The 27,321-nt window shown below is 40.9% G+C and overlaps 1 protein-coding gene across 9 annotated transcripts in view; it reads right to left on the minus strand.

Moving 5' to 3' along the window:
• ATE1 (arginyltransferase 1) overlaps positions 1–27,321 on the minus strand; it is a 155,879-nt gene that overhangs the window by 101,387 nt on the left and 27,171 nt on the right. For all 9 annotated transcript variants that reach the window (XR_007145215.1, XM_047824519.1, XM_047824520.1 and 6 more), the window contains one exon: positions 6,622–6,654. Coding sequence is in view for 8 of the 9 variants with exons in the window: in XM_047824519.1 (XP_047680475.1) it covers positions 6,622–6,654 (33 nt within the window). In the remaining variant the exon portion in view is untranslated. The remainder of the gene's footprint in view (positions 1–6,621; positions 6,655–27,321) is intronic.

Raw genomic sequence — 27,321 nt, forward strand, 5'->3', positions numbered from 1 at the left:
ACTATTTGTATGTTTTCTCTGGTGAAACATATAATCAAGTTTTTGCCTATTTTTTCAAATGTTTATTTATTTTGAGAGAGAGTAAGAGTGAGTGGGGTAGGGGGAGAGAATCCCAAGCAGGCTCCACACTGTCAGCACAGACCTGATGTGGTGCTCAATCCCACAAACAGTGAGATCATGACCTAAGCCAAAGTAAGAGTCGGATGCTTAACCGAGCCATCCACGTGCCCCTTTTTTTTTTTTAACTACACTGTTTACCTTATTATGAGTTCTTTCTGTTACTGAATCTAAGTTCATTCCGTTTAATTTTTTTTAATCTTTTTTTTTAAATGTTTATTTTTGAGAGTGAGAGACAGCACGAGTGGGGGAGTGGCAGAGAGAGTGGGAGTCACTGAATCGGAAGCAGGCTCCAGGTTCTGAGTGCTCAGCATAGAGCCCGATGCAGGGCTCAAACTCACAAACTGTGAGATCATGACCTGAGCTGAAGTCGGACACTAAACCGACTGAGCCACCCAGCGCCCCTAATGTTTATTTATTTTTGAGAAGTGGGGGGGGGGGGGGCGGAGAACGAGAGAGAGAGAACGAGCACGAGTGCAGGAAGCAGCAGAGCGAGGATAACACAGATTCCGAAGCAGACTCCAGGCTCTGAGCTGTCAGCACAGAGCCCGATGCAGGACCTGAACCCACGAACCACGAGATCATGACCTGAGCCAAAGTCAGACGCTTCATCAACTGAGCCACCTAGGTGCCCCAATTCCATTTTGACCAGAGATTATTTCAATCCTTTTCAATTACTAAAACTTGTATAATGGCACAAATTTGTATAATGGTATGGATTATAATCCATAATATATAATGGTCTCATCTTAGTGAATGTTCCCTGTGTATCTGAAAAAATATGTAGTTTGTAATTCCTGGGTATAGTGTTCAATAGAACTTAATACCTACATCTGACCCCTAGCTACATACACGCTTCGGACAGTGCAGATACAGAACATGTCCATATAGCAGAGTAATGGTTCAGATCGTTTTTATTTAGGGTCATCAACAGGGCTGGGTTTAAGTGGACAACTTGCTATTTGTCTTCTGTTCATCTCACTTATTCTTTGTTCACCTTTCCTTCTTTTTCTGCCTTTCATGAGACTGCAAACATGTTCTCATGGCAACTATCTCCACTATCGGCTTATCACCTGTATCTCCTCGTTTTTAAGGCTGCTCTAAGGCAGCAGTCTTCGACAAGGAGCCAATTTACCCCTCCGGGACATCTGGCAAAGTCTGGAGACATTTTGTTTCAACTCCGGGGGAGGATGCTAATGGCACCTACCAGGCAGAAGCCAGAGATGTTGGTAAGAAAGACACAATGCCCAAGATAGCGCCCACAAAAGATTTAACTGATCCAAAATGCCAATAGTGCCAAGCGTGAGAAATCTTGCTCTTGGGTTTACAAAATACATCTCGAACTTATCACCGTCTTCCTTCAAATGTTGTATCACTTCAGGTAGTATAAGAATCTTATAGCGTTACCATAGGAGGGGGGGATGGGTGAAATAGGTGATGGGGATTAAGGAGCGCACTTGTCATGATGAGCACCGAGTGATGTCTGGAACTGTCGAACCACTACATTGCACACCTGAAACTAACACAACACTGTACATTAACTAATTGGAATTAAAAACTTTTTTAAGGGGCGCCTGGGTGGCGCAGTCGGTTAAGCGTCCGACTTCAGCCAGGTCACGATCTCACGGTCCGTGAGTTCGAGCCCCGCGTCAGGCTCTGGGCTGATGGCTCGGAGCCTGGAGCCCGTTTCCGAGTCTGTGTCACCCTCTCTCTCTGCCCCTCCCCCGTTCATGCTCTGTCTCTCTCTGTCCCAAAAATAAATAAAAACGTTGAAAAAGAAACTTTTTTAAAAAAAAACTTTTTTAAAAAGGATATTATGGCAGTATTCCATTTTCTCCTTTCTGCCTTGTTACTGTTGCCACAAGCCAACCGCTGTGACGTTGAGCTCAGCCAATCTACCTCTCTGGGCCCAATTTTTCTTAGAACAAAATTGGGAACACCTATGCCACAGACACCCTGTGAGAATTAAAACAACAGAAGCCAAGAGCTTAGCTTGGTACCCATCCGCTACATGTGCTAACATTTCGCTAAGTTATTATGATACCTGTTGAATGAAGACTTTAACTGATTTGAAATCAAGGAACAGAAGGACATACGTGAACAGAAACCTAAGCAACCTACATGCGCACAGGGTGAAGCGTCGGACAAACACCTCTCCTACAGCTTTCCGCCTCCAAAAGGCCAACGAGACTGCACCCTACCGGACTGGCTGGCCAACTCTGATTCGGAAGAGAATTTCAAGAATCTTTTAGCCTCTGATATATAATCCCTTTTATTTACCTACATTTAATTGAAGACATCTGTAGGTGGTGCCACACAAAACGTAATTCAGACTCAGAAATGTCAATAAAAATGTCTGTGAGGGAGAGGTCCGATGTAAACCTAGCAGGGGAGCGCACATCAGCAGCCACAGAGCCACATGAAATTAGAAATATAATGGAAATATGTTGCCTGACTTGACGAGGTGATAAAAGCTCTTTTCCCATAAAGCTTAATGAGCTCTATTAGTTTTCAGCTTACAGGAATGTAAAAGGGTCAGCCCCACAGAGGGAAGTAACTGACTCCCCACACATGGCTCCATTCAAATGACAGCAGATCAAATTACTGATGTAATTACTATAACCTGACAATTTCGTTAGATTCATGTGGCAGTTAACTGTTTAGGACTTACAACAAAGGGACATGGTTCATTCACAGTTCTGTGGACAAAGTGAAGTTTAAAGTCTCCTTCGTTTTCAACTGCAAGTCTCATGTATTTTACAATCTCCACCAGAATTATTTTTCTTTTGATCAAATTTACGGAAGGCGTTTGGGTATTTACCACATGTGTAATTTTCCTTCTTCAGCTAAAACATAAGCCCAATGGCAAAATTAAACATTTAGGACTCCTAACACTCTCCAACTTTGGCTTGCTTTGGCTCTCAGGCTCTGTGTAGTGGCAAAGGGAACAGAATCCTGAGCTCAGTGCTGTTGGAAATTTGGGGGTAGCAGCCACTAACTCTGCCTATAGGCAGCCGCCCCGTGAAACTCCAGGCTACCAAAATTTCAACAGAAAGCTCTCCAAGTATTTCCCAAATACTTCAAGAAAAGTAAAGCACATTGGTCATCTCTAATTTTGATTTTTTTTCCCCTTTCCCATGTCCATAAGCTCAGTACAAAAACAGATATTTAACCAAGTAAAACACAACTCTAGATTATTAAGCGGAAAAAGCAGGTCAGAAAATGACAAAAACTATCACTAAAATTTCATCGTATCTTCCCTTGTTTTTCACCAAAAATTAAAGTTTCCGTACATAGGGATTCCCAATATTTAGCCAGATGTGATCTTAAAAAATATTTGTTCGGTGCAACTCTAGGTGTATGGTTGGAAAACTCTAAGCCCTATCCCTGAGAGCATCCAAAGATGGAAAAGACAAAGATCCTGATCTTCAACGGCTACAGTCTTGCCAGGAAGACCGTTTACCATATTGAAACACGAATATTAGGCCTCGTGTGTTTTTAGCTGACTCCTGCCAAGTTATGGATAAAAAGCCTGCTGCTTGTGGCCTCAGCCCCTCCTGGCTTATTCATTCATTCGTTCATCCATCCATTCAACAAATATTTATCCACTGCCTCCGATGTACTACTTACTATACTAAAATTAGAAACACAAGGAAGCAAGAAAAACAGGGTCCTCTTTCATCGGGCTTGCATTTGAGAGAAGTCTGTAAGTGAAATCTATTCAGAAGTCTCTTTGCCACCGTTTAGTGATATTGCCCCAACGCAGCGGACATCAAGCCCCAGCCTCCTTGTTCACTCCGTGTCCGAATCAGTCAGACCATTCTTCCTGGTTACTCCTCAGAAGCTCTTGCTAAAATCAAGAGTCCAGCCTTAAACCTCACCAGCATTCTCCTCACCTGAGCTCCTGCAATTTCCTCACCTGCCTTTTCCCCCCACCAAGACTAGACCTTGTTTGCACATCAATCAGAGACTTCCCTGATGTACTTCCCAAACGCTGACTATAAGAGCCACCGCTAAAAACCTACCAAGGTATCTCTTCTCCCCACTGTGGCTCCTTCATGGAAAAGAAAAGGGTAAAACAATGTAACATGTTGTGTATCTCCTTCCTAACTAATTTCTGTATGCTTAAATTATTTTTCAATTGAGATCTGCGTTATAATTTTGCACCCTACCTCTATCTCAACATAGCAAAAGTATCTTACGTTGTTTTGTTCATCAATATGTACTCACCAACATGTATATGCAGGATGCCCATCTTAATGGCTGTAGCATGTTCTATCAATAATATGGCTGGCTGTACCATTATTTACTTGACCTTCTCCTAATGTTCCTCATTTACACTGTTTATAAATTTTTCACCATAATGCTGTAATAAACATTTATGCCAGTTTTGTCCCCATCTTTATTTCTCTGGCAGTGATTCTTAGACAAGAATTATTCAAGCACACAACTGCAAGGTATGAATGTATAGGTCTTAACGTAGATGCCCAAACCCATTTCTGTAAATGGTAAAGTTTAAAAACATCCCATCTCCCCAAGCATTCATTTAAAAAAAAAAAAGGTATCTTGATAGGTAAAAAACCATTTATCACTATTGTTTTAAACTACATTTCTTTGATTACTTACAAGGTTAAACTTTTAGAACATTTATTACCATTTGTATTTCACATAAACTAGCTCATCAAATCCAACCAAAAATTATGCAAAAAAATAGTACATTAAATATAACCTTTTTATCACACTTTCCCCAAACTGCCTTTTAACTATACCTGTTTTCATGAAGAAAATTAAGGATTTTTAACAGAAGCAAATTTTATTTTTCTATCCTTTCCTTTGTGATACTTCTCATTCTGCTATGCTTTAAAAATGCTTCATCGGGGCGCCTGGGTGGCTTGGTCGGTTAAGCGTCCGACTTCGGCTCAGGTCATGATCTCACGGTCCGTGGGTTCGAGCCCCGCGTCGGGCTCAGTGCTGACCACTCAGAGCCTGGAGCCTGTTTCGGATTCTGTGTCTCCCTCTCTCTCTGCCCCTCCCCTGTTCATTCTCTGTCTCTCTCTGTCTCAAAAATAAGTAAACGTTAAAAAAAAAAAAATTAAAAAAATAAAAATAAAAATGCTTCATCAACTAAAAAGATTATATAATTTATACTGTCGTCAAGTTTCTTACAGTTTGGCTTTTTCATTTTTGCACTAAATTTTACTTAAAATTCTATGTGACAGGCATTGTACTCAGTGTTTCCCATACGCTCTTTCGTTTCATTTTAATAACCATGAAGTCTTACCATTTCCACTTTGAGATTAACCAAAAAATGCAATGACTTGCTCATGGGCCAACCATGCCTCCATTACTCCCAAGTAAGAGAAGGGAAAGGCAGAAACAGAGTCTTACTGGGTGGGCTGCAGTACAGCCCAAGAGGAAAATACAAAATATTACTAAGGTTTGAGTAGCACTTTCAAAACCGCTGCCATGTCCACCGCTTCACTGGTGAAGGAGGAATTATCATTTGCATTCAAAGATAAGGAAAGCCAGGCTCAGGGAAGTTGCGATTTGCCCAGTGTGGCTAGTGAGGGAAGGCAGGCTCTGAAATCAAGCTTTGGTTCTGAGTGCAAGCATCTCTCCACACTCTCCTCTGCCTTCTCTTTCCTCCTCCTTCCTCGAAGCCTCACCCAACTTCTACAAGTTATCCTACAAGTTATCTGGATAACCGGATATCCGGTTATCCGCCTCAACTCACAGGACAGCTGCTGCCCTGAATACCTTTATCTCACAATGTGACCACTGCAGTCTCCGCTCTACACTGCAGAACCTTGATGATGGCTGAATGTGAAAGTGGGTGAAGCAATGAGAGAGGGAGGGGAGGGGCACGAAGGGGAGGGAGGGGAGGGAGAGGAGGATGGGGAGGGAAGGGAGAAAGAGGGAGAGGGGAGAGAGAGAGGGAGGGAGGGAGGAGGGAAAGGGAGAAGGGGGGAGAGGGGAGAGGGGAGAGGAGGGAGGAGGGGAAGGGAGTCAGAGGGGGAGGGGAGGGAGGAGGGAAAGGGAGACAGAGGGAGAGAACATGCCTGTGTTTAAGAGAAGCTCAGTAAGTCCTTTGCTCTTCCCTTATCAATTTGGGGGTTTGAAATAGCACTCTTAAACCAACAGAAACTTCCCTGACAGCGCCCCCTCCACCCATGACCCCTCTAGCTCTCTTTTCATGCCAGCACAGTTAAGACAGAGTAAGGCTAGTGTCAGTTACTAAGGAAGCAGATACAATAAGGCTTTTTACAATGAAAGACTGATTTCAGTTTGTTTAAAGAAAGAAAATGTATTTAAAAAGAAGCAATGACCTGTTATAAAGGTGAACAGTTCTGTAACTTACTGGAATTCATCTCATTCATCAACATTCATATGTGTTAAAACAAAATGATCACCTCTAAACTATCAAATAAATGCCTAACAAAATATACCAATAGTGACGTGTCCAATTAGCGATTCTAGTATGAAGGTCAGTGAATAAACGCTTACCTCCAAAGGTGAGCTGCAAAGGAATCTTGTGAACTGCAGAGCCACATTTGAACCGAATCCGTTTCATCCAATAAATGGGCAGCAAAAGACAACAAAAGAGGAAAAATTATTATTACATGTTTTTTCAATAACAGCATCTAGAGTAAACCTTAAAGTCTCTAAAATTGATGGCTTTAATACATTGTGTAACTCATCCACAGGTAGAAAAAAGTTCAATCTACCCATAGCTGGTACTGAGCTACCTGAATTAAAGTAAACATTTTGAAAAACCTGTACAGAAACCAAATTAAAGCACAACAAATGAGTCCTAAAAGCTTTCATTTTTTAAAGTTTCATCTTACAACCCTTCCAAGGGAGGGATGAGCAACCTTCCTGGTGATGAATGCCACTGGCAAAATTAAGGCAAGGCTGAGAGAAGGAAAAGACAGACACTAAAGGGGAACCAAGAAAAAAGCTAACAAGTCAAGACCAGGAGAGGAGGCTGGGTGAGCAAGAGGGAAAGAAGGGGAGGCACCCCCACCCGGGGGCCTGGCTGCCGTGATACCCCCTCCTGTCTTCCCTTCTCTCGTGCAGCCCACATGCACCGTTGGTCTCTCTGCTGTCGCTTCCTTTGACACAGGGAGGCTTACGGAATCTCAGCTCAAATGTGAAACATGCTAAGCGTTATACACTTGCTGGTTCTCAGCATTTAAAGAAAGAAACAAAAATCTTGGAGGGGCAGCGGGGAGCCACGGACAGACCACAAAGCAAGCTGCTGGTCAGCTCAGAAATGAGGACTGTCACACAACTTCATACATATTCATGATGGTAATTCATAATGTTTTTTAGATATTATTTATAAAATCAACATTTCAAATCCTCTGAGAGTTACTTGAGAGTTACTGTAATAATAAAATGCCCAAGTAGTATAAACTCTTGATCTTTCTAAATGCAAAATAACCACAATAAAATGCAATAGCAGGCCCGTTTCCCAGCACTCTTGAACTTCCTCTCCACAACAAAGCTAGCTAGTACTCATAGGGAATACAGATAATTTGATTCTCCTTTAGAGATACACACTGAAATATTTCTCAATGAAATTACATGATGTCTGGGATTTCCTTCAAAATCACTGGGGGTCGGAGGAAACTACTGTAGGGAAGCGTACAGATAAAACAAGACTGGCCATTATATTAAACCGGTAAGGACCGGAAATGAATATATGCAGATTCCTTATACGACTCCTACTTTGTGAATATTTCCATTTTTCTATAATAAAGTTTAAAAAAGTACTATCAGACGCTTCCTCCCCACAAAACTAAAGCAACTACATTTGTAAAATGCGACCAACGCACCCCAAAGCCATGTAATTAACTAGTATCATCCAGGCCCTAGCTAACAGGGTGTACTTAAGTATTTTCTTAATTTAAATACCAATATGCAATTAGATATTAACTGTTAAGAGAGCTTTCTACTGAGGGTTGATGGGGGGTGGGAGGGAGGGGAGGGTGGGTGATGGGTATTGATCGAGGAGGGCACCTTTGGGGATGAGCACTGGGTGTTGTATGGAAACCAATTTGACAATAAACTTCATATGTTGAAAAAAAATTAAAAAATAAAAAAATTAAAATTAAAAAAAAGAGAACTTTCTGAAAGTGCAAGATATACCACAACTTTATTTTTTCTGAGTAAGCTCTACGCCCAATGTGGGGTCTGAACTCATGACCCCGAGATCAAAGTCACAAACTCTACCACTGAGCCACCCAGGTGCCCCTAAGATATACCAAAACTCTAAGTTTTCATAATGCTGGTAGGAAACAAATTAATTCTTTTGAAATGTGAAGTGCAACCTTGTGGTCTCAGATTCTTTTCACAGTCGCCCAACAAGAGACAAGCCCTCCTACCCTTCCTCCTAGGAGTAAAAAGTGGTAACTGAAAGGCCAGCTAGTTGCAACAGTGGAGAAAAATGAGGTTCGGCGACTGTGTATTTCAGAATGAGAAATGTGCTATTTCACAGTGTCTGTGCTTTTTCTCCACCATGTGCGTGCTAACTACAGTTACACGTTAAACTTCAGAACTTAGGAGTAGTTCTGTTTCGGAAGCAAGTGATGTATCAGTTGGGATGGAGGTTACTTTAAATAACAATAAACAGAAGCATATAAATTACTCTCCAAGAAAACTAAGGTCTCCTTGCCGGTCCGATAACTTACATACATCTTTGTCACAGGTGTATATAATATTCCTGTCACAGCTTTTTCAAAACAGACCTAAAATTTCTCACCCTGTTGGAAGCTGCCAAAACATGAAGTACTAATAAGTAAAAGTTCTGAATTCCCAAAGCAGTAAAAACAGAATAAGAAATCACAAGGCACACACTCTCCTATTCAAAGGACATGAGAAAGGTCCAAAAATGCTGCTTCTTGATTCGTGCCCCAGAAAACCCACTGCCAGAGCCCTTCATTTACTTAGTAAATTCTTTCATTGTGAAATTACACATGATATTCAAGACAAATGGTAATACTCTGAAAAGGAACTATAAAAAGAGCAAATATAACTGCAAAATCTATTTCGTACACACACTGTACCTGACAACAGAAACAGATACATGTTATCTAGAAACAGAGGCCTTCTAACAAATCCCATCACAGTGTCTGATCAGTATGAAAATGGCTCGGTGCTACTGTCACAACAACAACAAAGATTATGGCCACCGTCAACAATCCACATTAATACCACTTCTCTAACACGGTTATACTGTCACAACAACAACAAAGATTATGGCCACCGTCAACAATCCACATTAATACCACTTCTCTAACACGGTTATACTGTCACAACAACAACAAAGATTATGGCCACCGTCAACAATCCACATTAATACCACTTCTCTAACACGGTTATACTGTCACAACAACAACAAAGATTATGGCCACCGTCAACAATCCACATTAATACCACTTCTCTAACACGGTTATACTGTCACAACAACAACAAAGATTATGGCCACCGTCAACAATCCACATTAATACCACTTCTCTAACACGGTTATACTGTCACAACAACAACAAAGATTATGGCCACCGTCAACAATCCACATTAATACCACTTCTCTAACACGGTTATACTGTCACAACAACAACAAAGATTATGGCCACCGTCAACAATCCACATTAATACCACTTCTCTAACACGGTTATACTGTCACAACAACAACAAAGATTATGGCCACCGTCAACAATCCACATTAATACCACTTCTCTAACACGGTTATACTGTCACAACAACAACAAAGATTATGGCCACCGTCAACAATCCACATTAATACCACTTCTCTAACACGGTTATACTGTCACAACAACAACAAAGATTATGGCCACCGTCAACAATCCACATTAATACCACTTTTCTAACACGGTTATACTAATGTGGCTATTTTAAAAATATTATGTTATGGGCACAGTCAGCTAGTAAGTTTAAGGAAAGATCCTATTTTAGATATTTAGGCAAAATGTTGAGAAAATAAAGAATTCACTATGTTTATAAAATATCTGACTTTACAGACAGGAACGTACTTCATCATTCTAGAAACAACTGGAGGTAAATATAGCCATAGTCTTTGTCTTCCTATGTGTCTATTTTAAAGACCACACTTCTAAGAAATGTTGATTTAATATAGCTGGAAACAGAACAATCAGCCTGATATTTGGCTTTTCAAACGCAAACAGGTAAGATTTCCCATAACAACATTAATAACATTATTACTTGGGACTCACTTGCTAAAATTCACAAAAATTTTAATCGTCAGCGATTCTGTCTACTCTCGCATTTTTTTTTTAAATAAGGATTATGTTCTGTATTTAGCATCCATGCATAAAGAGCCTCAGTACTATTTCAAAAATCTCTCAGGCCTCTAAAAAAGGGAAAAGGATAGACCCAGAACAGTTCTCATGTTCCACAGCTACTTACTGACCTTGCTTCTCTTCCAAGTGTTCTCACCACTTCCAGCCACATCGGTAGCTGTGTGGTAACACATCATTCCTTCCAGAGAAGCACTTAATGCTTACCAAAATTTTCTCAACAGTTTTCCAAGCACACAAAATTGTAGTTTAACTTCCTGTCAGTTATGATTAGCAAGTTCTTTCTTTTCCCAAGCCTTGCTGTTAACCCTACCAGTTATGCTGGTGGATGGGGTGGGGGCAGCAGGGTAGGAAACAAAGGGAGCGAAGAACGTCCACTACCGGTTTTGTCAAAATATTCCTGTAAAACGATAATCATCTAATGATCTTCGTAACATAAAACATTCAACGCGTAAGAATTTAAGCTACTATATTCCTCAAATGCCTTTCCTGTTTCATCAGGAACCATGTTAAATTCCTATATTTTAACAAAAAAGGAACACTAGACAGCAATTTTTACAAGATAAGCCAGTTTTTTTTCTAAACTAGAGAGCATCAGTGAGTTATACCTATTTGTCAAAGTAGAATTGCTTTGCTTATAACTACTTGCTTATAACTACTCATGTAGAGTACTCATACAAAGTACTACTCTGTCTCTGTCTCCTTCAAAAATAAATAAACATTAAAAAAAACTTAAAAAAAAAAAGGTCCAACTCTTGATTTGGGTTCAGGCCCTGATCTCAAGGTCACAGGGTCGAGTCCCAGGTCGGTCTCCTTGCTGACAGCTTGCAGCCTGCTTGGGATTCTCTCTCTCCTGCTCCCTGCCCCTCCCTGACTTGTGCTCACTTTCTCTCTCTCAAAATAAACTTAAAAAAAAAAGAAAAAAGAAAAAAATACATTCACAAGTAACATAAATGAGGAGGACATCCCATGCTCTGTTCCCCAGCCTCACCAGTGTCCCTGACCCCGTGTGAGCATGTCCCGCCTCTCCTGTAGACTGAAACATACCGCCTGACAAAATACAGGTGCATGCTCTTTATCCAGGCGTCTGCCAAGGAGCCCCTCCCCTCAGAGCCTCTTCCCCTTCGCCTTAGGTAACTGTCACCATCACCAACTCTATCCCTCCCCTCTTCTTCATTAACTGTCAGCACATACTACCCTGACACTATACTTTTTACTTTCTCACTAGCATATAAGCTGAGGGTAAGAAATTTTCTGTCTTGTTCACTATGTTGCATCCCTAGAGTCTAAAATAATGCCTGGCACAAAGTAGGAACTCAGTATTTGCTGCTTAAATGACTACGTGCATTCATTCATTCATGACTTAATTCATAAACGAATAAATGAATATTCACGTTCTTTCCTTTCTCCCCTATGTTTCTTCATGGCCTCTGGCTACTTTGTAGAAATGGATCACATCTGGTCAAGGTGAGATGCCACAACCAGAGAGAAGCAGTCACCAGTAACCTAGAACTGCTATCACTGAAGAAACCACCTGTGCCCTTGTCATTTGATCTTCTCAGGAGGGCCAGTGTCCTCCAGGAACACCTTTAATTTCCTGCAGGGAAACTTCCAGTAAGATTTTTTCTTTTTTTATTTTTAGAGAGACAGAGTGCAAGCAGGGGAGGGGCAGAGGGAGAGAGAGAATCCCAAGCAGTCTCCCTGCCCAGCACAGAGCCCAACATGGGGCTCAATCCCATGACCCTGGGATCATGACCTGACCCAAAATCAAGAGCTGGACGCTTAACCGACTGAGCCCCTCCAGTAAGTATCTTTGAGGAACAACCACTCAAGAGACTGAAGGAAAAACCAGGGATCATTTTAAATGCCACTAAGTTGGGTAAAAGAATTCAAATTGCCCTTGAAAAACTGGGTGTCTTCCAAAAATCTGTGTAAGAATTAGGGATAAGCAGAAAATACAAAACCTAGAAATAAAAATCAGCAGGAAACAATAATCAAAACAAAATTTATTTTAAAAGCCCTCTGATGGGGCGCCTGGGTGGCGCAGTCGGTTAAGCGTCCGACTTCAGCCAGGTCATGATCTCGCAGTCCGTAAGTTCGAGCCCCGCGTCGGGCTCTGGGCTGATGGCTCAGAGCCTGGAGCCTGTTTCCGATTCTGTGTCTCCCTCTCTCTCTGCCCCTCCCCCGTTCATGCTCTGTCTCTCTCTGTCCCAAAAATAAATAAACGTTGAAAAAAAAAAAAAAAATTAAAAAAAAAAAAAAAAAAAAAAAAAGCCCTCTGATTAGGGTTGCCTAGATGGCTCAGTTGGTTAAGTGTCCGTCCGGCTCTTGGTATCAGCTCAGGTCATGATCTCACAGTTCTTGGGATCAAGCCCCACATCAGGCTCTGTGCTGACAGCACGGAGCCTGTTTGGGATTCTCTCTCTATCCCTCCCTCTCTCTGCCCCTCAGCCATGCAAGCACACACTCTCACTCACTCTCACTCTCTCTCTCTCTCTCTCTCTCTCTCTCTCACTCTCACTCTAAATAAAAACAGGGGCATCTGGATGGCTCAGTCGGTTAAGCATCTGACTTCAGCTCAGGTCATGATCTCATAGTTCATGAGTTCGAGCCCCACATCAGGCTCTGTGCTGAATGCTCAGAGCCTGGAGCCTGCGTCAGATTCTGGGTCTCCCTCTCTCTCTGCCCCTCCTCCGCTCGTGCTCTGTCTCTCTCTGTCACTCAAAAATAAATAAACATTAAAAATTGTTAAAAATAAATAAAAATAGTAAAACTTTAACAAAATAAAAGCCCTCTGGTCAAGATACTAAGAAATAGAATGTATTATCACTAATTTATCATTTAAGTATTCATTTTTATTTATAAGTATGTTTATCTGTAAGTATTTAAGTATGATTTAATTATTAAAAGCTAATACTTAATTTTACTAACATATTAATAATGGTTATAGGTACTACTTACACACTTATCAAATCACTTATTTCACGCAAGATCCAGTGTCTCCACATCACACTAGGTACATTATATGACTGAATAGAAAAATCACACTTCTCCACAGCCCAGAAGAAACGAACATGGAGCCATGCTAAGTATAAACTTTTGACCAATTTCTAGAATGACTGTCATAAAAACATATATATATACACAAATACACACACCCCCACACACACACACCAATATTTACAGACCTATACAAATATATCTCCCCTATTTCCCTTAAAGGCAGAATTATGCTCTGGATTAATAGGTATAGAATACATACTTTTTACTTTTACAACTACTGACTAAAATAAGGTCAACTACTTTTTAGTCGTGCAAGCAGTTGCCTAAAATTATTTGGCATATCAAATGAATTACCATAGCAAAAACACAAACTCTCCTTGTTTAGACTAGTTATCAATAGGCGGTATTGTTCGCTTGTTAGGTCATTACCAGGAGGTCATAAAACTTGAGGTTCCGCAGATTTAATGGAAAAAGCAGAGCTAACATACAAGAGCTAAAGACAAATTGTGCTCACGACAAGATTATTCCTATCACCTGAGCTTTGCACTCACTAACACGTGCTTAACTCATTGTAGGCAGATTTCTCAACACTCTCTTTCAGGAAATCCAAAACAGCTTTTACTTATTACAGAAGGACAACTGTCAAGGGCTTTTGACATCATTTGAATTCTCCTTTTGCTTCACGTCACGAGTTTCAAGAACACGATTTTCCTTCTGAGTAGTTTTCCATTTGGCAAGAGGTGAGCTCCCTCTCCAGCTGTTTCTCAAGAACAAGCCACTCGGCTGCTCACTCCTGCAGCGCATGCTCCCTGGGCCCCTACTCGGTGCCAGACGCTCTGCTGAGCCCTGCGTGTTTCTTCGGGTCCTGGCACCATATTTTTAGAAGTAGGTGTAACAGCACAAAGTATGCTACACGTTACGACAGAATAATGAGCTAATTTTTCAGAAGGAGAGAGATATACTCTAAGAATAGGCAGGACGCTGTATTACAAGTGGAAAAAAACCAACACAGAAACATCCACAGTTCCTTTTTCTCCCCTTGTAAGTAAAGCAATTCAGAAATAAATGTTTAGGGGCACCTGGGTGGCTCAGTCGGTTAAGTGTCTGACTTCAGCTCAGGTCATGATCTCACAGCTCATGAGTTCGAGCCCCGCATCGGGCTCTGTGCTGACAGCTTAGAGCCTGGAGCCTGCTTCAGATTCTGTGTCTCCCTCTCTCTCAGCCCCTCCCCTGCTCATGCTCAGTCTCTCTCTCTCTCTAAAAACTGAATAAACGGTAAAACAAACAAACAAAACCATACGTATAAATCTTCACCAAGTAATACCTTTTATAAGTTTTATGTAGTATAACAGGCTTTAGAAGACTAAAATTACATACTGATGAACCAAACTGGTTTTGAATATTATTTTCCTTTGAACTAATTCTAATGAAACATAAAATTTCAAACGTATGTGATCTTTTCATTTGAACAAATATTTGAATTACAATGGAAAAATGAAACAAAGAAAAACAGAACTTCATTTGCAAATGCCGGTGGGATGGGCCAACAGTATCCCTTACTTGCCCATGACCTCAGTGTCTCTGATGAGTCCTAGCCGTTTATCACCCGCATTCTAGCAACTGGGGTGTAGTCAATGACTCTTTGGCCGAGCACCTTCGCCTCTATTTAATCCTCATGACAAACTCCTCTGCACTGTTTCCCCCCATGTTTACAAATGAGGAACCTGAACCGAATAAAGCGGAGCCATCAGAAAACTGGCCCAAAGCCACACAGACACAGGTAAGATTGAAAGCAGGAATGCAGCGTCGGGTTCATCAAGAATCAACGTGCATTTGATGCGAAACACGCCATCCGACACCCACCATTCCATTTCACTGCTGCATCCCTCAGCTTTCAGGAAACAACGTGGGCATGTTTATGTTAACTAGGATAGCTGTTACATACCCGGCAGGCCATTATCACGCCACTCCAGAATTTCAGATACTGACACTTAAGACAAAACCCCCAGAGGAGAGCAGGAAAGGTCAAAGTGAGGATGGCAAACAGCATGCTATGTCCACAACCCACAGAAAAATCCCTGAAGTGCCTTTTCCCGCCTTCCTCCTCACAACTACCTAAGTAACAATACACCTGGCAATCTAGTTTCCAAGCCAACGATTAGTATTTGCACTCCTCCTTTATACCCACTCTGCTTTTCCCTAACGCTCCTCCCCTGCTAACCTGCTACATAATTTACTAATTTCTGATGCTTACTGTTCAAATGACCATTTCTGACCACCTCCTCCCACCCCTGACCGCGAGCTCCACAAGAGCAAGGCATCTTTACGTGACTTACTCACTCATCTGCCAACTGTGCTGAGTGCCTCACGAAGAGTACATGGCACACAGTTAAGTGCTCAATACAGATTTTAAGGGAAACACTAAGAAGCCACAGATTAGAGAGGAAAAGAATGCTGAAACCAGACAAGCTACTACAGTTCAGGACTGACTGCAAGAAAATAAAGGAAAAAAGATTAAAACAGAGAAACACTTTGGCGGAAAAACCAGTCGTCCGAGGGCACGTGTCACAGAAGAATCCAGCAAGGATAGAGCGCTCCCGAGGCACCAGGAGAGCCATCAGCAGCAGTCAAGTCCTGCACAGCACCCTGTGTGAGAAGACCGGGAACACCATAGACTTGGGGAAAACGGTCATTTTAAACGAGCAGAGTACATAAAGCCTTAGCAACAAAAAGGTTCCAATTACTGGAGAATCTGCTAATGCTGAAGATTTCATTCACTAATGTCAGTTATCCTGTCTTAATTATTGAGGCCTGCTTTCACCTTTCTGGACTTGAGCACCGTGGTCTAGCGTAAATAACATGGCAATTTACAGACATCGTCCTGCCACTAACCATCACCTTATCTTGGACAACCTACTTTAACTCTCTAAATAAGAAATTTACACAATGGCTAAGATCCTTTCATGTCTAATATCGTAGAATGCTGTGATCTTATGATCTGAGACAAGTTTTAGAAACTGCTGACAAAGGAAACGTTAAGGAAAAATGTTCTCATAGCTGTAACTCCACCTTTGCATCTCCCCCCAAATTAACATTATGCTGGGGATACTATCTTGCCTCTGCTCTAATATATTTAGGTAAGTGACTCAAAGCTTCAGTAACTGGAGTGCCTGGGTGGCTCAGTCAGTTAAGCGTCCAACTTTGGCTCAGGTCATATCTCGCAGTTCATGGGTTCAAACCCTGCGTCCGGCTCTGTGCTGACAGCTCAGGACCTGGAGCCTCATCAGAGTCTGTCTCCCTCTCTTTCCGCCCCTCCTCCATGTGCGCATGCTTGCTCACTCGCGCTCTCTTGCTCTCTCAAAAACAAAAATTTTTTAAAAATTTTAAATAATGCTCTAGTAACTTAACTACTATCAGTGACAATTGTCTCACAACACACCTTAAGACATACTACAATACAAAAGTCCCTTGGCTCAGGGGCTGTTCAGAAGAGGCTTTTTTGACTGAATTGTACAAATGACTGTCAAAGCTACCTACTTCAGTCAAATACGTTATCCCTAGCCTTAAAAGTAAATAAAAAAAATATTTCAAAATGCTGAGAACTTGCCATCATACAAACTGTTAATTATACGACCTAGATATTTATCAAATAGTACATGCCTATACACGATTGCCTGATTTCTCTACATAACTGAAGAAAAATGTCAGTCTGATACAACGAATACTTTTGTAAATCTAAGTTATTGTTTTCACACATGTAGAGTAAGACTATTAAGATAAAAATGAAGCTAAAGAACATAAGCTTCTTTAAGTTCCAGAAAATATTTAAATCTTTAAGAAGCAAAGACTCATTTATAAAGATCATATTCAATGCCTCAATGCAAATTACCTCTAACAAACAGCAGAAGAAAAGCATTTATCCAGACTTCACGGGCTGTGAACACACAGCTTACACAGGGTGCTGGGGGCAGAGCAGAGCCAGGGTGGAGGCGCGCGCCTGTTCTAGAGCTGGAGCACCACCTAGTGTCGGGAGTGAGAAAACAACCCAGGAGTCTACCACTTCCGGTCACAATGGACTCACAGCAACCGTCTCCCCTTTTCTTCACCATTCTGTCAAATCCTATATGCCTGAATGCAAGATAACTTTCCCCAAAACAAGTATTCTTCAGAAGAGGAGGACTCCTTACGTTCGAGACTCTCTTAGGAAGTTCTGTGAACTAATAATTTAGAAAACTTCCTGAGAAAGCACAGTAGTGTTAAGTTTTGAATTAATACAAGATCTGATGGAATCAGCCAACAAAAAAATTATTTACAGGTAAAAGGGCACCGTTTCAGGGGCCTGTTTCTGGAAAACCCAACAAACAAAAAGTGGCAAGGGGAAGGAAGGCTGGGTTGACAATGCCGAAGTTCAGAGATGAGCACACAGGGGTTCCCTACACTATCTTTAGCCTACAAACGCTTGAGATTTTCAACTCTAAAGTCTTTTATTCTTTTTAACTTAATTTTATTTATTTATTTTGAGACAGAGAGCAAGTGGGGAAGGGAAAGAGAAAGAGGGAGAGAGAGAATCCCAAGCAGGCTCCAGGCTGCCAGCACAGAACCCGATGCAGGGCTCGATCCCACAAAACGCGAGATCATGACCTGAGCTGAAAACGAGAGTCGGGGGGCGCCTGGGTGGCGCAGTCGGTTAAGCGTCCGACTTCAGCCAGGTCACGATCTCGCGGTCTGTGAGTTCGAGCCCCGCGTCAGGCTCTGGGCTGATGGCTCGGAGCCTGGAGCCTGTTTCCGATTCTGTGTCTCCCTCTCTCTCTGCCCCTCCCCCGTTCATGCTCTGTCTCTCTCTGTCCCAAAAATAAATAAAAACGTTGGAAAAAAAAAAATTTAAAAAAAAAAAAAAAAATGAGAGTCGGTCGCTTAACGGACTAAGCCACCCAGGCACCCCGATTTTAAAGTTTTTTTTAATTAAAAATACTCAGATTTACTTACTAATCCTAGGAGATAGGACTGTCAAGTAATATGTGAACTTCTTTTCAAAAAAAAAAAAAAAAGCCTTTGAAACTAAAACTCCAAGAACAGAATAATAAAGTTTATTGATCTTCTTTTTAAATCTTGTAAAGATACCCTTAAGGGGCACCTGGGTGGCTCAGTTGGTTAAGCATCCGACTCTTGGTTTCTGCTCAGGTCATGATCTCATGATTCGTTGAGATCAACCCCACGACTGGGTTCTGCACTGCTTGGGATTCTCCCTCCCTCTCTCTCCGCCCCTCCCTTGCTTGGGAGCAACTATGCACGCTGTCCCTCAAAATAAAGAAACTTTCTAAAATAAATAAATTTAACAATATTGTTTTGCTTAAAAAACAACAAATGGTAACACTGAATGTCATGATTATCTACAACCAAATAGAAAAAAAACTCTTCTCATGTTATTAAATCGAGTACTTGTGGCCTAACATATCCATTAGTTTCATCCATGGATTCAGATTTAAACAATCTGAACAGCAGCAAAGATTATGTGCTGCGTAATCTGTGCCAAAGGGGTGGCTCTAGTGCTGACAAAGACACCTGGCAGGTGACAAACCATTTTCACCCTCCCCTGTACTTTCTTGTTACTAATTTGTGAATGTGTAACATAGGAGGGAGAATGAAAATGTGGAACAGCGGGGACCGCGAAGCCTGAGAACCTACCTTTGTTTAATCGTATAGAGAATGGCGTGCTCACAAAAGGAAATATTTTTGGAGTACAGATCTCTAACAGGAACTTATTAAAAGCAGGTAGGGGTCCACTTGCAAACCATGAAGCCAGGGGAAAAAAAAACAGTTCAGGAAGGGTTCTAGTCCATATCATGGAAGGAGAATAAAGTCAGAGGAGTCGCACAGCAGCTCCCCAATCCATTACCACAGCCCCAGGGATCGTAGGCAATGAAGAGAGGTGAACGATAATGATGCCACCGGAAGGCCCTTTGTGCTGGACACTGGGTTTGCGCCAATATGTGACCAACCCCCCCAAACCACTCAAGCCAGGCTTACTTTCTATCCTCCCTAACTATACCTCAGGTAAAAGCCTCAACCTTACCAAAAAAAGGGAGTGATAGGAATATTTCTCTTAAAATCTAAATAAAAATTCCTTTAATCCCATAAAAATGCAACTATGAGATGATGCACACACATACACAACAAAATCACACATTTATTCCACAGTGAGGGAAAAAGGGCCTGTTTATTGCAAACAGAACATTTCTTACGGACCAGCAGTTAGACTAGGTGGTTAAATAAGTATTTTCTTAAGGCAATAAGCTGGACTCAGTCACTAAATCTAACAGAGCAGATTCATATTCTCACTGAGAAAAATGTTATGAGTCATTCAAGATGCTGTCTGTTAGCAAGACAATTTTTCCACCTTATCATTTACATTAAGAACATTCCTAGTACTTCAGGACGGTCACAGTGCTGCCGTTTCTGTCACCCCCTCAAATGCTCACCCCCCTTTCCTTTTCCTGTTGCCATCGGCATCAGTCTGTCACTTGTTTCTCAAAATTGTATAGAGCAGGGGCACCTGGGTGGCTCAGTCGGTTGGGCATCCGACTTCGGCTCGGGTCACGATCTCGCAGTTGGTGGGTTCAAGCCCCTTGCTGGGGTCTGTGCTGACAGCTCAGAGCCTGCAGTCTGCCTCAAACTGTCTCCTCTGTCTGCCCCTCCCATGCTCATGCTCTGTCTCACTCTGTCTCTCAATAATAAACTTAAAAAAATTGTTTTTTAATTGTATAGAGCAGAAATACAAAACACAACTCTCTCTAAAGAAGTTAACCAAAATAAGACACTTCCTCTAACATCTTCCTAATAATTTAAAAATTAATCAGGGATAGGTTTCTCACCCATTGTCAAAAAACCAAAAGTTTGCTACCACTCTCTGCACGGCATGCTGTGGATGAGGGCACTCCCACCAACTTGAGTACCTCTGGGAAGGGAATTTGGCAAGATCTAGCAACATTATATGAACTTCGGCCCTTTGATGCACCATGTGAAATCAACCATAAAAGTATACTTTTACCCAAAAGTATACTTTTACACACGCACAATGACAAAATGTTACTACCGGTGGCAGTACAAGATTAGAAATAATCCAAACAACGCGCAGTAGCAAAAGGCCGCTTCAATAAGCTACGGCCCGTCCTTTCCAAACAGCATGGGACTGAAATAACAAAGAATTAGGGTTCTCTATGATATGCTAGGGCTGTGACCTTGCTTGGATAGGTTTCTAGGGAAAGAAGAAAGGTGCCAAAAAGTGTACACAGGATGTTTCTCTTAGTGAAAGAAAGGAAAAATAAGGTTATGCAGATGTATTTGTTTATTTTTGTAAAACCAAACAAAACACCAGAAGAATGTTAACAGATACTAATCGAGATGGTTATTACCACAGGGCAGGGAACAGGCTGGAGCTGTGGAAAGAAGGCTCCTCTAAGTGGATCTCCTTGGTTGACTTTGGATTCACATAAATGTATCACCTATTAAAAAACTACAATTAAGAAGTAAACCCTCAAATTCAAAGCCAACAGAAATAAATGAACGTTAAGTCAATCTGGTAACATAACCACGTAAGAGAAGAAAATTACTCCATGTGATTTCTGAACACAGTATTCTGATGGAACTTCTGATGTTCCAAAAAAGAATCACAAAAGAATCATAAACTTCACTTATTAGCTGTCATTACTGTGGCTACTGATACCGTAACGTTGAATCTACTTTAGGTATATCATAATACAAAGCGAGTTCAGAAATATGCTAATGTAATCAAGAAACACAAAAAAGAGAAACAAATACAAAATCAGAGAGGTTAAGACAACACCACATGTTAAATTTGAATTGGAACTATCAACATAAACTCAGGCTACCCAATTCTTCTTGGTCTCTAAATTCAATCTCCATTAAAAGGAACCACAGCTTCTTGGAAGAATGGCTGGCAGTTTCAAAGACTGGGTTGGGAAATGTGTAAGATGAGACTGGGGTATCTTTCTGTTCTAGAAAGCAGGAAGGCTCTCAACACTAAAAGGAGCCTATCAAAAGGACAGAGGCGATATCCTGATGGGAGTGTGCCCTGAGCAAACTTGGGACAGGTTTAGCATCAAAAAGAATAATGACTGTGATTATAAAGTACTGAATAAAAAAATATCCAGGAGTTCTGCAGTGATTAAAAAAAAAAAAAAAGAGGGAGAGAAACTAATTTGTCACCAGCTCCTTTCTCTAAAATTTGTACCTAAGGTGAAAGCATTCAGCATTTACCTTGCTTTCTTAGGAGAAACTATAGGTTAACCTCAGTGGATCACGAAAATCTCCCCCAGCCTTTTTAACAAAGAATGGCTACTAATGCACGTATTAATAAAGAAAAAGGAAAACGATTCTACAAAAAAGAAAAGAAAATCCCTATTCTACAAACAGTGAAATGGTTGATCCAAAGATCATCGAAGGACATTAACACCATTACATGAAAGGCTGTTGAGGAAAAAGTATTTATTCATCTGTGTGAAATACCTCTCTACAGATTACTTGCTCGTCTACAACAAAGAAATCTGGAGGTCGCCACCTTAACACGGTGTTCCAAAGCAGCATCATCAACTCCCAGACAACCCATCATTATGCATCTTCTGACATCAAATGATGTATGCAAAATCACCTAATGAAGTACATATGCCAAAAGTGTTTAACCTGAACCTAATCAAGATTTAGACTTAATTTTCAGTCTACAGGAAATTGGGGCCACAAAGGAACAAGTTCAATTCGACCAAGAAGAAAGATTCAGATAAATACAGAACGTGGGGCATTACGTAAGACAACCGGCCTGGACTTGTCATGTACCACTGTAGTAATGAACAAAACTGGCACCCTGATTTAAGCACAACAGTACGATTCTCCGCTAAAAGGAACTGGAGTTCCTTGGGAAAAAGGCAGATTCCAAATCTGGAAGGAAAAAAATACCACATTGGTCTGGAACATCTTGTTGTGCCAGACAAAAAGGAAACTCTTGACTAACGGGATCATAACAGAAGGTCATAGGAGCTTAAGGGGAATCCTAGTGGCCCAATTTGGGACAATTTAAACATTAAAAATGATAGCAAAGAATTATAATATTCCAAAAAAATTTTAAATCCATAAGCCCACAGTGATGTCATAAGGAAAAAAGATGGTGGGTGGGGTGAATGGAGAATTAATATTCTTCTTCACAGTGAATATGCTGTTTCAAGGTCATAAACGTGGAAGAAAGTAATACAATTTGATAAATCACCATTCTGCAGCCTGTCCTACCTTCCTATAACTGATTCAGGCAAGGAATAACAAAGGACACTAAAACGACTGGCTGATATGCTGTTGGGAAAGAGGTTATTCAAAATATCTGAAAAAACATCACCCCACAGCTTACTTTAGGGTATAAGGTGCACTGCAATGGAAAGATCTAATTACAACGGTGAAAACGGCTCTCGGCGATAAAGAGATCTGATGGCTTTCATCCAACCAAGCGAGCAGACCTAGCATCACAAATAAGGGACAACCTGACATTGTGTGCCACCAGGTATAATGCTGCAGAGCAGAAACACCAGCACAACCTCGAGAGAAAACCGGCGATACCCGAAAGCTGAGCATCTGCAGAGCCTAGGACATGGCTGCTCTGTTCCGGGTATACGCCCAACAGAAGCATGCCCCTGTTCACGAGAAGACACGTACAAGGATGTCCATGTGCAGCACTATTCATGGTAGCTCCGATCCGGGAACTACTCAAATTCCCATCAACAGCAGAAATGGTAAACCACGGTATATTCACAAGGAGAACACTATCCAATGAGCCTGGACATCCTACGACACACAGTAACACAGATGAATCGCACCAACAAAATGCTGAGCAAAAGAAACCACGAGCGAAAGACTACACGTGTAGGACTCTACTTACATAAAAGCACAAAACAGGCAAAAATGAATCAGAGGTCTTACAAGTCAAGAGTGTATCGGTAGTAACAGCAAAAGGGGGAAAGGAAACTTAGGAGGGGCTGCGAGTAGTCAATTTCTTGATGGGAGAATTATTACACAAAGAAGTTCAATTCACAAAAATTCATCTATCTGAACACTTACATGCGTTTTTTTCCATTCTACGTTATTCCCCAATAAACAGGTTTTTTTCAAGTACACATCACCTACACCTAAAAACACTTAAAACTGAATCTAATCACTAGAAAACACTCAAATCCTGAATATAGGACATTCTATAGACAATTAGCCTAAGATCTTTAAAAATGTCAGTCATAAGAAAGACAAAAAACAAAAAAGACTAAAGAAATAACAGCCACTTTATAAACATAGTGTAGACACAACAGTTCATGAAATGCATGAGCCCTGACTGGATCCTGTATTTAAAAAAAGAAGCTATAAAAGGTATTTTTGGCATAACTGGGAACATTAAACATAGATTGTGATGTTACAAAATTTAGGAATGATAAATATTATGGTTATGTAGGAGAATATACTTATTCGCAGCAGGAGCATGTTTAGTATTTCCAGGTGAAGTGTTATCGTAGCCACAGCTTATGCTCAAACAGTTCAGGTGAAAAAGGAGAAGAAGAAAGATAAAGGAAATCTGACAAAGTTATTAACCGTGAGCCCTGGTGCACAGTGTGAGTGTTCACTGCAATCTCTGTTCATAAATTTCACAATTTCAAAGTAAAAAGTTGGGCAAAAAACCCAGCAATATCACCAAAAATATTTAAAAGACAGCTGTCCTGGAATAAAAAATAGAATACAAAAATAATATAAAAACCTAGCTTGGATGCTTAGGTTTAAAAAACTGGGAAAATGTAAATGAATACAGGACCAGATATTAGACGGCATTTGTAAATAAATCATTGTTAATTTTCCCACGTGTGACAATGATGTTGCATTTTGAACAAGCGCATCTTATTTTTCAGAGATGCATGCTAAAGAACCCAGGAGTAAAACGTCATGGAACACAATGGAAGTTAAAATGATTCTCACACACACAAGAGAAGAAGCAAACATGGAAAAAATTACTGTTGTTGAATCCAGGTGATGAGTATACAGGCGGTTGGTATACCATTCTTCCAATTTTCCTTTCTGTTTGAAAGTCCATAATAAAATTTAAAATTTAGTCAATGCCTCAGAAATGTGAAGAGACCACTGGGACTAAGAGTACAGTCTGTTTTTCAAATAGTTTAGAAGAGTTGAGATCAATTTTAATTATTCTAAGGAACCAGTGGCACTTAATAAATACTATTAGATAATGGTAGTTTCTATAATACAGTATCAATAGAATTCCAGCTAAGATCCCATGTTTATAGGATTTGGAATTAGTGGTATTCTGACAAACAATGATTCATAAATGCCGGTTTCATATCGTACTATACAAAAGATAGGTCACAAAATACACCCATTTTATTTTATATATATTATATTATTTTCGGAAAATCTGGTATCTACCTCAGTGATTGAAAACAGGAATGGAAGCAAAGCCTTCTGGAAGAATTCATCAAGTCCTTTACAATCTCACTATCTACAATTACGTGCTACTTCTCTAACGATGTTTCTAAAGAGAGCTGACTTGCTCTTCTATATATCAAAGCAATCTATATCTATTTAACTTCTCATCAAATCTCTGAAAAAACACAATCTACTTTTCTGGGGTGCTGAAATGATTATTTTACGGTTACCGATAATGGATTTTATGCGCTGATATGGTTGATTGAGGTCTCCTAGTAGGCTGACTTTTATTTACTTTAATGCTTTACAACCATAAGAGCAAAAAAACGTATTTTCTTGAACACAAGTAAATTAGTTTCACCTATTATATTAACAAAACCACGCCACAGTGAGCTGCTGCATAGAGGCCCTAAAACAAGTCAGGAGAACACTTAAACTTTTCAGAGAACTTTTTTGGCTTCTCTTCCTGCATCCCAGCACAGGAACACTGGCCAGGCAATCAGGCTGAAAAATGTAGTCGTGTACAAGGGGGAATTACTTCTGCGCTCTAGAATGAGTGAAACGGGTTCCTTCAAAATGAAACGCCACTCTAGGCTTTTTTGGGAAGCAAAGTATTATGTCCAGATCAGTTTCTCGACACAGCCAACCTACTGACAGGGTGAGCTTACTCTCCATCCATAAGGGAGGGTTTTGCCAAGTGAGGTAAGAATTTCTAGGATGAAAACAGTCTGCAGCAGGGACCCTCTCCTTACATGGAACCATCTTCAAGGCAGTTCACAGGCTTGAAATTCCCTACTAATTTTCTCCGAATTTAATTATCTTACCTAGAGGAGACCAGAGATACTGCTCCTGACCACCACCCTGCTTCTAAACAGGGGTGTCACTCAAAGAGAAAGGACCGTTTTCGCCCCCAACTCCAGAGCAGTGGAGCAGTGAGGCCACAGGAACAGAGAATGCCTCACCAATTCTCAAGGGAAATAACTATATTTGGAACAGTGCATGGGAAAGTTCAAGCCTAAGGGCGCTCTTAAAAGTTGAGGTTCTGGTGATAAGCAAGTAAGAGGGCGCTAGTAATTTCATGAGGGCAACAAGCTAAACCACAAGCTCAGATGATGTATCACAGAGAAACAGGAAGAGACTGCTAAGAAGGGCCCTTTGGGGGTCAGAGCAAACTGTAAAAGACTGGCCTCAACAACTGCCCCAGCAAAGGGGCCCAGATTTCACTGAAGCAGACAAGGAAGCAACATTTGCCCTGGGACACTGCTGCAAAACCACACCACAATCAGCCAGCAATTAGCGAGCCTAAGAGCTGGGTGTGATACCAAAAGACACAAAACATCAAAGACCTGGGTGAGAGACGAAACAGAACACTGGGAAGACCACTGGCATCCCAGGGTGACTGCACTGCTCAAGGCTGAGCCCCCTAGGGAGTGACATCAGAGACTTCTCATATTTTATATAAATGCGTATTATTTCTCCTCCTAATGATTTTGAACCAACTGTATGAAAGCATAATTATATTATTAGAACTATGACATAAAGGAAAGTAATATGTTTGACAACAACATCATAAAGAAGGTGGATGGGAACAAAACTGTAATATAGTAAGGAAACTATACTAGATGGTAACTCAAATCCACCCCTACATATATTCCAAAGTGAAATGAATATGCCCGCATAAAACCCGTACATGAATGTACACAGAATTTTTCACAAAAGCCAAAAAATGAAAACCACCCAAAAGTCCATCGATGGATAGGAAAACAAAACTGTGGTATATCCATACAATGAAATATTATTCGGCATAAAAAGAAATGAAGTGCTGATACATGCTACAACACGGACGAACCCTGAAAACATTATGCCTGTCAACAAGAGACCACATACCGTATAATTCCATTTACATGAAATGTCCGGATTAGGTAACTACAGAGACAGAAAGTGGGAGAGTCGTTGCCTAGAGCTGGGGCATTCAGGAAAAAGTGAGGAGTGACTGTTGATGGATATGCGGTTTCTTTTCGGGATGAAGAAATGTTCTGGTGTTAGTGATGATGGTTGCATAACCATAAACATACTAAAAATCACTGAATCATATGCTTTAAATGGGCAAATTATATTATATGGTATGTGAATTATATCTCAGTAAAGCTGTTATTTAAAAAAAAAAAAAGCACAGTGCAGGGGGGCACCTGGGTAGCTCAGTTGGTTACATGTCCAACTCTTGATTTTGGCTCAGGTCATGATCTCACGGTTCGTGAGACAGAGCCCTGCGTCAGACTCTGCACTGACAGCACAAGGCCTGCTTGGGATTCTCTCTCTCCTGCTCTCTCTGCCCCTCCCCAGCTTGCTCATCAGCTCTCTCTCTCCCTCTCCCTCTATCAAACAG

This window comes from Prionailurus viverrinus, chromosome D2 (assembly GCF_022837055.1).
Source record: "Prionailurus viverrinus isolate Anna chromosome D2, UM_Priviv_1.0, whole genome shotgun sequence".
Classification (NCBI taxonomy): Eukaryota; Metazoa; Chordata; class Mammalia; order Carnivora; family Felidae; genus Prionailurus; species Prionailurus viverrinus.